At 36.0% G+C, this 15,657-nt stretch overlaps 2 protein-coding genes across 2 annotated transcripts; both read right to left on the minus strand.

Moving 5' to 3' along the window:
• Nucleotides 1-5,649: 5,649 nt before the first annotated feature.
• Nucleotides 5,650-6,826, minus strand: LOC131606114 (vegetative cell wall protein gp1-like). Its single transcript, XM_058878394.1, has one exon. The coding sequence runs from the start codon at nucleotides 6,774-6,776 to the stop codon at nucleotides 5,841-5,843; it is 936 nt and encodes a 311-aa protein (XP_058734377.1). The 5' UTR covers nucleotides 6,777-6,826; the 3' UTR covers nucleotides 5,650-5,840.
• A 1,281-nt stretch (nucleotides 6,827-8,107) lies between these two features.
• Nucleotides 8,108-12,572, minus strand: LOC131601131 (uncharacterized). Its single transcript, XM_058872882.1, has 5 exons — nucleotides 11,609-12,572; nucleotides 10,829-10,911; nucleotides 10,304-10,415; nucleotides 10,062-10,114; nucleotides 8,108-8,591 (listed from the first exon to the last, which is right to left on the minus strand). Exons 1-5 carry the CDS (start codon nucleotides 12,456-12,458, stop codon nucleotides 8,412-8,414), a joined length of 1,278 nt encoding a protein of 425 aa, XP_058728865.1. The 5' UTR covers nucleotides 12,459-12,572; the 3' UTR covers nucleotides 8,108-8,411.
• Between the last annotated feature and the right edge of the window lie 3,085 nt (nucleotides 12,573-15,657).

The following is a 15,657-nucleotide window of genomic DNA, read 5'->3' on the forward strand; positions in this document are numbered from 1 at the left end:
CTAATGTCTGCTTTTATATTCACAATCTCAATCATTTATTTAATCTTATAATCAAGTAGTGACATATTAAGACATGCATTATTAAATTATCTACTTCTAATTAATAATAAACACCAAAAATAGAGGGTGTAATTATTGTTCAAAAAAGAAAAAATGCTGATGATAGGATTTTTTATCACTCACATGTCATAATAACTAAATCATTGTCATAAAAATAAAATATAAAATCTTGGACGAAATGTTGTAATAATAAAGATAAAACTACAAATTATTGTTTAGCATATTTAGAATGCCAGCAAACAAGGCATTGATGATCCAATAAGGATTTTCACTTGATTTTTACCAGACAAAAATGAGAGCCAGACAAAAATGAGAGCAAGCGTGTTCGATGATGACCTTTAGGGTATGTTTGGGAGTTTGGAGGGGAGGGGAGGGGAAGGCTTCCGAAAATAACAACCTAAAATATATTTGGAAAATTTATGTAAGCCCTTCAAAACCCTCCAAAACCCTCCTTCAATACAATTTTTGAGTTCCCCCATTTTATGGGGTTTTTGGTGTTATGAATAAACTCAAACTCTCCAAAACCCTCCTACCCAAAATCTTTTTATCCTTTTCACCCAATTCTTCTTATTTTTCAAAGCCCTCCCCTCCCCCCCTCCAAACTCCCAAACATAGCCTTAAAATATCATCAGCGTTCATAGGGGTTGCAAAATAAAGGTAGTGTTCACTACATTCTATTGGGTGATCACACATTCTATAAAAACTGTTAAGAATAGAAGATAATTCAAGTCAATGTATTAGATTGCACTTTTATGTCAATAGGTTGCACCCTTTTATAAAATGTCAAACAGAAACAAAGTACAACTGGTAGTACAACTTGTTATACCTGGGAGGTTTTTTTTGGTTAAAATTGAAACAAAAGCAAAATGCAACAGATGCTTAGGAGTTGTTAGTTTTATTGCTAGTTAATTATACCCTATCTCTTGTATTATTGTATAAATACTTTTGGGATATCTTGTGAGAAAATTAATGAGAAAGTCACACGGTTCCGTAATACAGAATGATGGAGAAATAGAAGGAGATGTAAACCATCGAATTCAAGTTGGATGGTTGAAATGGAGAAAGGCATCAGATGTTTTATGTGATGCAAAGGTGTCGCTCATGTTGAAGGGAAAATTTTATCGGACAGCAGTAAGACCAGCGATTTTGTACGGGACAGAATGTTAGACGATTAAGAATCAACAAGAGAATAAAGTAAATGTTGGGCGATTAAGAATCAACACGAGAATAAAGTAAGTGTAGTAGATATGAAGATGTTGTGATGGGTGTGTGGTAATATTTGACAAGAGAAAATTAGAAATGAAAATATTAGAGAGGGGTATCGGGGTAGCGCCTATACTAGAGAAAAGGGTAAAAAATAGACTTAGGTGGTTTGGGCATGTTGAGAGAAAATTTAAAGATTTTATAGTAAGGAGAGTATATCAGATGGAAAGAAGGCAAACAATTAAAGGAAGATGAAGACACATAAAGACTATAAGAGAAGTTATTAAGAAAGATCTTGAGATTAATGATTTGGATAGAAGTATGGTCCGTGATAGAACATTATGGCAAAAGTTTATCCATGTAGCGGACCCTGCCTAGTGAAATAAGGCATAGTTGTTGTTGTGTGTGTTCAAACTAGTTATCATTCCATTTTTATGGTAACGAACAACACTTAGAATGTATCTACATGCATTGCATTTCATTAGAGGGAAAGTACTAATTTTGATGAAGTCTTTGCATTAGTTGTCAAGATTTAGACAATTAGATTGGTTGTTGGTTTAGCCAATATCAACAACTCGTCCATATATCAGATTGATATCAAATGCGCATCTCTAAATGACCCTTTAGATGAAGAATTCTATGTGTCACAATCAGTTGATTTTGAGAAAAAATGTTAAGAGAACAAGGTGTGCAAACTACATAATGTATTGTATAGACTTAAACAAGCTTCAAGATCTTAGAATAAGAAGATTGATGGTTTCTTAATAGAGATATAACTCATTAATTCTGCAAATGAGCATGTTGTGTATGTTATAAGAAGCAACAATAATTAGTTAATCATACTATGTCTCTATGTAAATGACTTGTTGATCATGTGCAGTTGCAAGAAAGAAATTGAAGACTTCAAATTAGATTTGATGGAGGAATTTGAGATGACTGATATTGGTAACATGTCATATTTTTTTGGAATTGAGTTCTACAAATGTGGTAGAGGATTATTGAAGCATCAAAGAAGATATGCTAGTGAGATACTCAAGAGATTTAAAATGGAGCATTACAATTCTGCATCAACACCAGCTGAAGCAAGACTCCAATTGGCAAAGAATTCAAATGAGGGTGGCATCCAACTCAATATAGAAGGCTCATTGGATCACTAAGGTACCATTGTCACACGAGACCTAGTCTTGCATAAAGTGTAGGTATGGTGAGTAGGTTCATGCAAAAGTCAAAATTGTCACACCTAGCAGCCACAAAGATGGTGCTAAGGTATCTTAGAGGCACATGGGACTATGACATTTTATGTCTAATAGCAGATGAAGGAAAGGAGTGCAGGCTTGTTGGATACACTGATTCTAGTTGGTATGATGATGATGATGATAGAAAATCAACAGCATGTTATGTGTTTATGATAAGCGGAACACCAGTTTCTTGGAGTTCAATAAAGGAACTTGTGGTGGCTTTATTATCATGTGAAGCAAAGTATATTGCAGCTTCATATGTTCTTGTTGTTGAAGCGGTAAAGCGGCAAGCAAAAAGTAATAGGTTTATTATTACCGGGTGATATAGGTTATATCGTATCGTAGTCCACAGAGATTAGTAGAGAAAAATCGTCGTTCAATGTTCTCGTATTCTAAGTTTCATGATTGGGTTACAGAAAGTAAAATGCGGGAAAAGTAAACAAAAGCAAATAAACAATCTTAATAGTCTAAGAGAAATAGCTATGGAATTGCATTTTGTTCTACCCTTCGAATACTTAAATCTAAAGATCTATCGCTCAACACTCACAATACGCCTCAAAATCACCGGGCATCATTCGAAACACCACATCAGTGTCCATTTCGGCAACACCGACGAGAGCTCAACCGTACTATTCACATCGACGATTTCCCAACCGACATAAACAACACGGAGGCATTAAACTCGATATCCATTACGATTATTAGCCCCAAATCTATTTCTACAATTCAGAAACTAATAGTTATCATTCCTAATCAAGATTTATGATGTCTATATCTACAAGAACACAAATTCAAAGCATTTAAGCAAAAAGATCAAGAACAACAACAATGATGATTTGTAAAGTGAATATAAAAACGATCCCAAGATCAACAAATGTACATACAAGAGAGGAAAAATATACATACAAAACCCACCATTGGAATGGAACATAGGGAAGAAGGAGATGAACCAGAAACTTTCACCTTGTCAAAGCAATCGAGACAAATCCATAGCCAATCGACAATATGTAGCACCCAATGGTGTTTCCTAAGCCTCTAAACTATCAAAAATGGATCAGAGCCACTGCAAGGGAGAAATGGATGGTAAAAAACCTAAAAAAATCTATTCTGAACTATAAATACAAAAGCTGAAAATTGCAGACCGCGCTAAGCGCCAAAAACCGTGCTAAGCACGCCCCCATTTATCGATCAAACTGTCTTTGCTGATGAGAGCGCTAAGCCCCAAAAACCGCGCTAAGCCCCAAAAAACCGCACTAAGCGCTTTACATTTTGTCAGACCAAGCTCTTTTAGCTCCCAGACCGCGCTAAGGCCCTCAACAGAACAGCAAATTTTTATTTCTTCAAAACGTGTTCGCAGTTGTGTCTTTGACACTTTATTCCTCAAAGCTTCGAATACGCAGAAATATCTACAAAAATACAACAAAACAATCAAACGGTAGATATTTACACGAAAACGTAACAAAACACAAACGATACAAATATACACAAAACGGGGAATTATTCAAATGTTATTAACAAAAAGTTTCGATAAGTGCCACTATTTACATACACAAAATAACTACATTTTGACACTTATCAAACTCTCCCCAACTTGAATTTGTTTGTCCTCAAACAAGGCCAAACACTCAAATCGCAAAAGTAAAAATCCAAAGAATCAAGAATCAACAAGATTTGGAAAAATGAAGCAATTGCACGGTTCAAAGAAAAACATACGAACAAAGTAAATACTTACCACAATCCTACAAAGACAACATGAAAACGAAACGAATCCTAAGTACAAAAATCTTACAAAACATTCTAAAACAAAACAAGTTCAATCACGAATCACGCCTAGCAAAAATTCAACGGTAGATGAAAAACACCGAAAGGTGAGGAATTTGACACACACCCGACAATCTTGCAAACAATAGACAAAATTATGCACTCATCCAAAAATAATATTGAAAATGCAACGGCACGAATCACAAGGGCTTTAAAGGTTGTAAAGCGGCTCGGTTAACAAACAAGTGATAGGTCCTAAAGCTAAACGAAACAAAAACTTGCCTAAACCTAAGGGAGTAATTACTTCCACAAAGTTTCAAACAATATAATTTCAATCCAACTCTCTTCTTCATCACAAGTTTCACACCAAACACAATACTTATTAACACTTCAATAAAGGAACCCCAATTTTTTCTAGGTGGAACCCCAATTTTTTGAAATTCAATAAACGAACATGTGGTAGCTTTATCATCATGTGAAGCAGAGTATAATGCAGCTTCAATATGTTTTTGTCAAAGCATATGGTTGGTGAATTTGATTAATGAAATTAAAGACATAGTTCGTGGAGCAATGACTATGATGATTGACAATATATCTGTCATTGGCCAAAAATCTTGTTACACATGGCAGAAGTAAACATATAGAGATGAGGTTCCACTACCTTAGGGAGCAAGTAAGCAGTGGAAGGTTATACTTGAAGTATTATAGAAGTGAAGACCAAGTAGCAGGCATCATGAAAGTATTGCAAGTGAAATTGTTCAAAATGTTTAGAAGCGTGACGGGTGTAAAAAGCTTAGGCACAATCGATTAGGTGGTGTGCTAAAATATAATTAATCACCTTATTGTGTTACATGATAAACAAGTAAGAGCGTATTGGTTAGTGAATGAAGAGTTAGTTATAATTTGTTGAGTTGTTTGGTGTGCAAGCAACCTCTATATCTCTCTTCCCTCTTCGCAGTTTTTAATAGTATATAATGTGTGTGAATGAAGAACAAATGATTTTGAGCAATCCGTGTGTCCATCATCATAGAGGAGATTGATTTTGCCCTTGCTTGAAGTTGTTTTGTTCGAACATTTTATACTTATACATATCATATTTATCTTTAAAAATTTACAACTTGAATATTTATTATTATTTTCTCTTATTTTAAATAAAAAAATCAATTTACAGCATCAAATTCTTTAAAAATTAATTATTATACACTATTAATATAAAAAGATTTTTCACTGCAATCCATCATAATCATCCGTCTGTGTTATTTTATAGATAATTAAAATTAAAATCAGACATCATCGAACATTCAAAATTCATAATTAACTGTGCATATAAATTAAATTCAATGTTCTAATAATTTTTAAAATTCAAATAACACACTTTCTGTTATTTTAAATTTAAAATCATAAACATTCTTTTTCTCTAAAACCAACCATGCATAAAGGATATGTCATTGTCAAGAGACTTTTTCACTTATTAACAGAAAACCAAACAAAATACCAACAAACAAAACTAACATAAACTTCATTCTTTCCGTAGAAGAAGTGTTAGCTAAGTTCTCAGAGAAATAAATATTAGTTCGTTCATGGAGGCGATGGATCAGGATCAGGAACAGGATCTTGTGGGACACCTGGAAATTCAGAATCCACCGGTGGCGCCATGAAAACATCAACATCTGGTGTTGGCGTGGCGGAAACCGGTGGTTCCTGCGGAATTTCCGGCGTTGGATCTGGCATAGTGGAAATAGGTGGCTCTTGTGGAGTCTCTGGAGAAGGAAGAGAAACATCTGGTGTTGGTGTAACCAAAACCGGTGGCTCCTGTGGATTAGTATCTGGTGTTGGGTTTGGCATGGTGAAAGATGGAGGTGATTCTTGTGGAACTTCTGGAACCATGGGAGGAGGAAGCAAAGTGGCTGGTGGTGATGAAAATGGAGATGGATCTTGTGGTGTCGTTATAGGGACAAGTGGCGGTGGAATAGTAAGGTCTGGTGGATTTGTGTTGGAAAAGGAAGGAGGTAATTCTGATAAGGGAGGAGGAATAACAAGTGGTGGGAGGTCGGGAAGTGGAGGCGGCGGAGACGGGACTAATGGTGGTGGAGGGGGTGATGGTGGGATTGGGATTGGTAGAAATGGACAACATGGTGGAAGAGGTGGTAATGGTGGTAATGGACAGCAAGGTGGTGGTGGAGGTGAAGGACAAGGAGGTGGCGGAGGTGGTGGACAAGGTGGAGGTGGTGAAGGAGGTAGTGGACAACAAGGTGGAGGTGGTTGATCAAATGGGTTATCAGGGGAAGTAAAAGTAGGGAAAGGCCAATAGCCACAACAATCAAATAGAAAAAGGTAGAATGGATCACAATTTGGTATCCATTTTCTTCCAAAGTTTCTTCTTGCTCTATAAAATGTTAACTCTTGTTCATTTTGGTGGTGAGAGTGATTTGAGATTTTTGATTCAACAAGAGTTTGTTGTGTGAAGAAAAGAAGAGCTAGAAGTAAAGTTGTGATCATTACACTTGCTTTCATTTGTGATAGAGGTTTGGTTTTGTTTTTGTTGAATTCTAGTAGCTATATAAGAGAGATGAACTAGTAAGAGTAGTGTATTTTCATTTTATTTATTTTCAATTAGTATTTAATTTTGCTTTGTGCGGGTTTTGACCAGAAGTAAATATATGAAATATGAATAGGTTACTCTAAAAAAAAAAATTTATCCGGTCAAACTATGATTCTCCTTATTAAAATTTTTAATTGATATGTAATAGATAAGCTAATCTCGTTAGTTTTATAAACACATCAGATTTCATGGTACGGATTTGAATCGGCGACATCCATATTGTGTCGTCATGCATGCACTTTCTAATTGACACGTACAAACTATAAAAAAAAAATGATTTTTTTTCTTTTGAATTACATTTCTGTATCTTATTCATGCATGAGATTAACTCTGTTGTAAAGAGTTAATGGAAAGCCTAGTTGTACGTGCCAATTTAACTATGAAAAGAATTGGATTTGGTCATGCTTCACTAAATATTTCTTCAATGCTCTTGTAACTTGCAACCATCCTAATCCTTGCGTGTCAAATTCTCTTTTTCGTTTATTTGCATGCATGGAGTCATTAATAAATGATTGTGCAATGTGCCATTTATTGGTTGAGGATAAGAATTTTGGTAATTTTTGTTATCTTTCATTACTTTTCTATTTCACCCCCTCTTCTTTTTATCTCATAGTTTCTTCACTATAGTCAGAGAGAATCACTAACAAAGAACAGTCCAGAAAGAAAAAAGGTAGTACTAGTAAATTACAAGTAGGTGATTAATGTAACACCTACTCACATTATAATGAAGCCTAGATACTTGAATATGTAACAATTAGTGAAGAATGACAGACTGAATTTTTAAGTTAAAAAACAGAATTGCAAGTAATGAAGAATAACAGACTGAATTTTTACAGCACTCTGTAATTTTTTACCATCTTGTTTCCTAAACTTTAGTTATGTGGATATGCATCAACTCCTATGATATGAGGAAAGTAGAATCTAGATAGACCCTTGAATATAAAAGGTATGTAATTGTTTTTAATATGAAAATTAAGGGTAAATTTTATATACAGAAAATTAACATAAATATTAACCTGAAAGAAAAAATAATTGAGGAATCGTTTTCTAGAACTGATATTAGACAAACTCTAGTAATATTTAGTCAAACGCAAATCATAGAATTTGTTATTAGAAATATTGGCTTAATAAGCTGCAATATATCGTTTGGTACTCTATATGAAGAGTGAGCCTAATAGGAATATTTTCCAATTATGATACATGAAATATTACGGAGGAAAAGACAGTTAAAATAAACAATGTATAGGAAATTGAACAGTTAAAATAAACTAAACCTAGATAAGGTCAAAATAATATAATGGGCTGACAACAATATTATTCTCAGTCGTACATAAATAAAATATGGAGCAACACATTGCTTCAGCCATTGATATATGAAACATAGCTGTAGAAGCCAAATCTGGAAAACCAGCGACTAAGCCAATCCACCAGTTTCGGTTGAAAACAAACGCCGGAAATGACCCGGCTAGTCGGACACTCAGACTATATAAAAACAGCTGGGTGTTCTTTTTTCTCTTTTTTTCCAATTAGTTTATGCTGAGGTTTATTTAATTGGCTACATCACCCGATTTACCGGTTCGAGCTTTATAAGTATGTTCTGGATTATCACGTAGACCTAGCTTAGAGATAACAAAACAATAGGAATCCCAATCGGTTCTTCTGAGGTATTTCAGCAACTTTTTCCTCTTTTGAACCATTGCTATCAGACCTTTCCGAGAATGCACATCCTAGAGCATCGCATAATGAAATTAATTAGAAGTGAAAAAATAGTAATACTTAACCAGACTGGAGCTATGTAACCATATTTTCCCTTTGACTGGGAGTAACTCGAGGGACAGTGAATAGCTAAAATGACAGGAGATAAAGGTTATTTATTGCACACTAGGAAAAACATGTCAAATAGCATAAATCGCATTTAGGTAACTAAAACAAAGAACATTGTACATAAATGCTAACAGTGTGCAGATACCAATTCAAAAAATATCAAAGACTGTATTATACATTTTGCTAATAGAAGAGAAGAGTTCATAGCAACAGTCAACATATTTGCTTTGTACTAGGGATCAAATGGATCAAATTACATTGTCCGTAAAACAAGTGATGAATCCAGAGTGTACAGAAAATTACAGCCTCCAGCAGCAGAATTAAAATGGGGCAAGAGCTTATGTTAAATCTTGTGTGACATACAGTTCAACAGAAGGCACTATCAAATAAACCTCTAGAGCCAGACTAAATCAAGTCAAGTTGCCTTTTATATAAAAATACTAAAAATACTAGCTCAAGACAAAGTTCTAACCCAAAATGGTGCAAAGCTCAAGATAAAGTTTAAACCAAATGGTGCAAAGCTCAATCTTGGCCATGCATCACACCTGGTTTTTTTTTTTTTTTTTGCAGAACACTTATAAAATTTTACATATATGACACGTCATACTCATGCAGTAAGGTGTAACAAAAGAATGTGTTGAGACTTTTTATTATGCCATAATGGCAGTTATTTATAGCAGTTATGTATCATTGATGATCAGCTATGTTATTTATTTTTAGGAATAACAAATAGAGAAAGGAAAATGGAAGATGGTTTTGTAACCAAAAAAAAATGGAAGATGGTTATGGGGTAGTTATTGAATGTTTATGGGAGGGAGAGACCAAGAAATCTAGTTCTTGGAAGAGAGACTAAGACTCTGAAATTTCTGGGATACAAATTGACTTGTAATAGTCCATTATCTTATCTATTTCCTTAGTTTATGTGTGAATGTGCATTCACTATAGCTTGCTACTTTGTTTAACTACATTTCTCTTGATAAGGTATTCTACCATGAATAAAAGTCTGTTGCTACAATTAAGTTATATTTAGGTACTTGTTTCTAACGGAGAGTTACCCAAGAGTTGGTTGATTATAACTACAAAATCCACTCCTACCGAATAGAAGCACGTCCAAATATCGGCAGCCAATATAAAATTTTAATAACAAACTATGAAAAGTGGTAAAATTACAGGACTCTCAAACCGGATTTAAAAGAAGCACATGACAGAATAAAACAGTTGTTCATAAACAAAGCAGAGGAACAGACACCGTCAACGTTTGCACAACAATTAGTTGAACAGACAAATCATCTATTAAAAATTATTCTAGCCATTGATCTATACAGCTACAAACACAATAATATATTTCAGAAAAATACCAGAAAGCAACTCACCTTTTTGTGTAGAACTGATGATAGATGCTTAATCTTGGTTGTGAGTGTAGCAACTGCATAACATTGGTGGGTGAATATTAGTTCAATAACAGGTGGGATAGTATCAGTTCAATAACAAGTTAGAATCACACTCGAACAGATCATGAAAGAAAATAAGTAAAGTAAAGCAAACCTATTCAGTTCCATCCAAATGTATTATCAAACACTACACAAATCAGTTTATGAATAGTAGTTTCCTTTACCTTGAACACGAGCAGAACCACAATCTGACTCGGACATCTTAAATTCATCTCTAACCTTCGTGAGTTCAATTTTCAACTTTTCGGCAGAGGACATGTTATCTGGATGAAAATACTGGATAAAACATAAATTGGCAATGTTAGGGCACCAAATTAATTAACACCGTTAACAAAATAATAGTTTTTAAAATATAGACAGACATCTGAAACAAAACAACTCAGACATCGAGTTTCATTCAACAATATCAAGCAAACTACAATTCTCAAGTACAGAATGGGTCGATGCAATCAACAAACAGCAAAGGATTAGTCATTCACTTGATGAAGGACATCATCAGATGCTATCATAGCTTAAAATTAAAAAGATGAAAGCTTCAGTTTATTAATATTATAAACTACTACAGGACTTGACAAATGAAAAATGTAGTTATCAGATGAATGTTCACGCATCAACAATAAACAATTCATGAAGGACGAGACAACAGATCAAAATTATAAATAAGGTATACCAAATGAAACCATGCTTGCCTTTTCAACAAGATGCTCTTTAGGAGGCTTTGTCATGTAGCTTGGAGTCCCACCCACTATGGACAAAAAATCAATTCTCTGCACTGAAAAAATCATACCATTAGTTTTTTTCATATAAAATCACATCATAATAGTCTTAACACATGACCACAATACTGCCACCAAGCAAGAGCTTAATAAAACTAGACTACCATTTACATTCAATCCTACTACCACATGACCAAAGATGCATTATACAAATATATATTTAGTATTGTCAATTGCATATAACAGAAAATAACAGTTCAAATTTTACTACATTGCAAATTTTACTACATTCAACCCTGCCTATGTTAGCTTTGCTATGCATAGCCGATCCCAGGCCAGATAAAAAGAGAGGGTTGTGCAAGGTAGTCGACAGCCAATGTAAAACTTTGTTGAATCTTTATGACATGGATCAACATGGTTCTGATAGAACATTACAATGAAAGTTGATTCATGTAACCTACCCCACTTAGCAAAATAAGGCACTTGTTGTTGTTGCAGTGTTATAGTAGATACTTGACAACACTACTAATATGGGTATTGCAAAACAAAAACAATTGCGGTTTGTTCAAATTCTATTGTGCTATAGTGCCACTATTTGACAATTACTACACATAATAATCCAAATGGTTTCCCCTTCACAGCAAGATGAAAGGACAAGCTTCTCTAATGTGTCATCACCGTCATCATATCATAACTAAAAGGAACAATTGAAACATATCAAATCAACAATAACAAAAAAAAAATGTTACTAACGTGAAGCTATCTTTGGTTTCTCAGCATCTTTAGCTTTAATATGGTTCACAGAGTTTCTCAAAATGTTATAAACTCCTTTATCACTGGAACTTGAATTAGCTTCAGTTTCATCCATCTCCATCACTTTCTTCAACCTCTCATTCAATTCAGCAATCGAAAACCATTCCTTTCCCTTCACTTGAGGTCTCAATTTCTTCAATTTCTCACCCAGCTCATTAGGACTATATAACCTAACAGACTCGAAATTCTTCAAACTCGCTGCAGAAGGATCATTAACCTTCACTAGTCGTTCCCTTATCTCTTTCCCGAAAATCGAATCCGGCGTAGTACTAGTCCCGCTGAACAACGGGGAACTCGGAGAAGGCCTCCACCTCGGGGACGGCATTGGATTCGTATTTGTATTCGTGCCTTTGAGCTGCCGTAAGCTTCCACGAATAGCTTCGAGACCGGGAGTGGAGGGTTTCGAGGCTTCGGAACCAGCATTTGCTTCGGAATCACCGGAACGATTCCGGAAATTGCTGTAAATATCCTGAAACGAGATTTGCTTCTTCTGCGAAGATGGATCTTCGGGAAGAGTCGCGCTTCGGTAACTCTGGATTTTGCTCACGATATCGCTCTTTTGCGAACTGGGGGAAGAGAGAGGGGAAGGTGTGTTCGAGGATGGTTGTTGTTTGAGGGAGTTTCTGAGATCGCGTAAAGCGTCGGCGAGGGAGTCGGAGGAAGGTTTGTTACCGTTGTTGCCACCGTCGCCGCCGGGGTTGGAGGTGGAGAAGAGGTGGTGGAATGAAGGAGAGTTGGTGAGAGTGTGGGTTTTGAGTTTTGTTGTTTTGAGGCGGAGAAGAAGCGCCATGGCTGGTGGAGAAGAAGGGAAGGGAAAGGGGTTTATCTGAGATTAGGGTTTTTATTTACGGTTCATTCATCTCGAAGCGGCTTAGATAGTTTGAAGAAAAGAAAAAAAATGGTAAACATTAAAATTTTAGAAATTTTTCTAAAATAAAATAGGATTAAATATGTTTGTTTTTTTTTATTACAAGGAGGGTCAAAGGCCCAAGGAAGAAAAAACTAAGGAGGGAAACAACTAGCAGAGGACACCTCACGAGCATCCTCACCTAGAAAACCAGATATACAAACTGGAGGCGAAGGATAAAACAAAATCTCTGAATCACCATTACATTCCACAGAAGCTAGAATGTCAGCACACTTGTTCATTTCTCTAACCGAGTAAGCAATTAGAACGTCGTCAAGTTTAGCCATAAGAGTTTTAATCTTCTCAAGCATCACCACACTACCAACATGCTTCGAACTGCCACTATTAATCGCTTGAACCACCATATCAGAGTCGACATTAATCTCTACTTTAAAGTAACCGAGCGCGATTGAAAGTTTTAAACCTTCAAAAACTCCCCATAACTCAGCCATAAAAGGAGTACAAGTTCCCAAATTCTTTGAGAAACCACCCAACCAAACACCATGGTGATTTCTAAGTAATCCTCCACAACCTGCAATATTATTATTTTTGCACGCACCATCTGAATTCATCTTAACCCAATTCATGCGAGGAGGGCACCAAGATGTATTCCGCTCTTTAGGCAAAGTAACATAATGATTCAAATTAGCAACCCCACACTGCACCACCTTGATGGCTTTATCATACTCCAAAACCTTCTGCATGATAAAGTTTCCGGAATTGAAAGGGCGCCCCCCATCACCGCCATGAACCTCAGCATTACGCCACATCCAAATAAAATAACAACTAGTGGCAAATACTTGATTCCACGATTGCTCCTTCTTATGACTAATCTTAATGTTACTCTCAAACCAAACTAAAAAATCCTACTGCATGTAAAAGTTACCATAGTAGCCAGTGGGCCTCAAAAAACTCCAAACCTTCCTGGCTTTCCAACAATCTCTCAAAGCATGCACACTATCTTCATTGACATGGCCGCAAATATTGCAATTAGCCAAACCTAAACCTCTCTTGCTTTTATTCATGTTGGTCATTAATTTACCATGATAGACCAACCAAAGAAAACATCTCAATCTTTCTAGAACTTTCAACTTCCAAATACAGTCCCAGTGCCTATTCTCCGTCCCGCTGTGTTCCTCCGTAAGGGCCTGATACATGGCTTTAACAGAGTACATTCCATCTCCAGTACCAGCCAGAAAAAACTTATCTTCTTCTCCATTATGGTTCGAAGGAATAATGGCCATAATCCTGTTCCTAATATCCACTGGCAGCCACTCTTGAAAAATACTCCAATTCCATTCCCCATCATCCCTCGTCAGCTGCTGAACCCAATAGCCATGCAAAGCTTCAGGAATATTGGTTACAACATCAGCGATGCACAGCCCAAGAGCGATCCAACAGTCCTCCCACGCATCTATCTTTTCACCCGTCCCAATGCTCCACACTCCCGTCCATCTAATATACGGCATCAAGTTATACAAGGCCCTCCAAAGGCTAGAATCCTTGTTATTATATTTACACGCTTGCTGATTCTCCTTTTCAACGTACAAACCTTTCAAAACTCTGCACCATAGCTCTTGAGAGTTATTCAAAAGGCTCCAAATAAGCTTCATAAAACAAGCTTTATTCATATCTTCTAGCTTCCTCAAACCAAGACCTCCAACTCCTTTCGGTTGCGTAATCATATCCCAATTCACCGCATGAATCTTCTTCGTTGTTCTAGTCTCCCCCCAGATGAAATTACGCTGCGCTTTTTGGATGTCCTTTATACAAGAAATAGGGAGCATATTTGTCATCATAGCATACGTCGGGATCGCTTCTATAACTGATTTCGCCAAAGTGACTCTACCTGCAAAAGATAAAACGTTAGATTTCCAACTAGTAAGTCTGCCTTCCACCTGCTCCAGAGTATACTAAAAGTCACTTCTCTTTAACTGTTTCCCACTTAACGGCACGCCAAGGTACTTCCCAAAGCTACTAGTCTCCCAAAAATTTGCAATCTTCGTTAGCTTATTTCGCATGCTCCTAGACACATTCGTGGAATACATTATACTAGACTTCTCATGACTAATCTCATGCCCGGACATATTACAGAATCTTTTAAGGATCTCCATAACACCAACCATTTGCGCCTCCGTAGCTTCACCAAACAAAAGAACATCATCCGCAAACATAAGATGAGAGATATAAGGACCATGTCTCCCCATTTGAATAGCTCGCCAGTTCTTCTCCCTTATCTCATTCTCAATCAAATGTGTAAGCTTGTCCATATAAAGCACAAAGATATACGGAGAAATAGGGTCTCCTTGCCGAATGCCATGTTGGGGGCGAAAGTAATCTTTTAAGGGTCTCCTTCTCAATATGTTTTTTGTTCTTTAAATATGTCGTTTTTTTGTTTTTAGTCTATCTAAATATTTTTTTTCAATGGTTCTTACAATAAATTTCATCCATAAGATCCGTCTATGACGTTAAATGAAGCTAACGGTCGCTGACATAGTCGGACACGTGTATTTTAAATTCATTTAACTTTATTTTTTTATGATTATATTACATTAACTCAGCATCCTACGTGGTACAGTATATGCTTACAAATGTAATCGTTCACCCCCATTTTTTCACTAACCTAGGTTTCTATTTCATTGTATCTCGCTGTTGTTCATACTTGTTTTCTCCATCGTTGCCTGAAATCTAAAGGTGTATCTTGTATTCCATGGGATTTTCAAAGGCAAGTTCACCTAAACATGTTTCTTTTTCACCTTCTTCTGTCGAATTTCGAGTTGGCTGGTTATGTGGTTGCAAGGGTCGAATATCTTACCAATGCAAGAATGAACCCAATAAAGGGAGACTATTTTGGAGATGTCCATTTTAGAATAGAAATGAGATTTGTGATTCATTTATCTGGGATGAAGACATAGGAGAATCTGGAAATCATGATGGGATGATGTTGAAGACAGAGGTTGAAGATATGGAAGTAACAAAATACTTGAAAAAGTTGTGTGAGCATACAAAGAAGAAGAACAAAATTCTGAAGACCAAACTCAAAGCAAAGGAATTTTCCAAAAAATAAAATGTTGTGTCTTGC

This window comes from Vicia villosa, linkage group LG5 (assembly GCF_029867415.1).
Source record: "Vicia villosa cultivar HV-30 ecotype Madison, WI linkage group LG5, Vvil1.0, whole genome shotgun sequence".
Taxonomy (NCBI): Eukaryota; Viridiplantae; Streptophyta; class Magnoliopsida; order Fabales; family Fabaceae; genus Vicia; species Vicia villosa.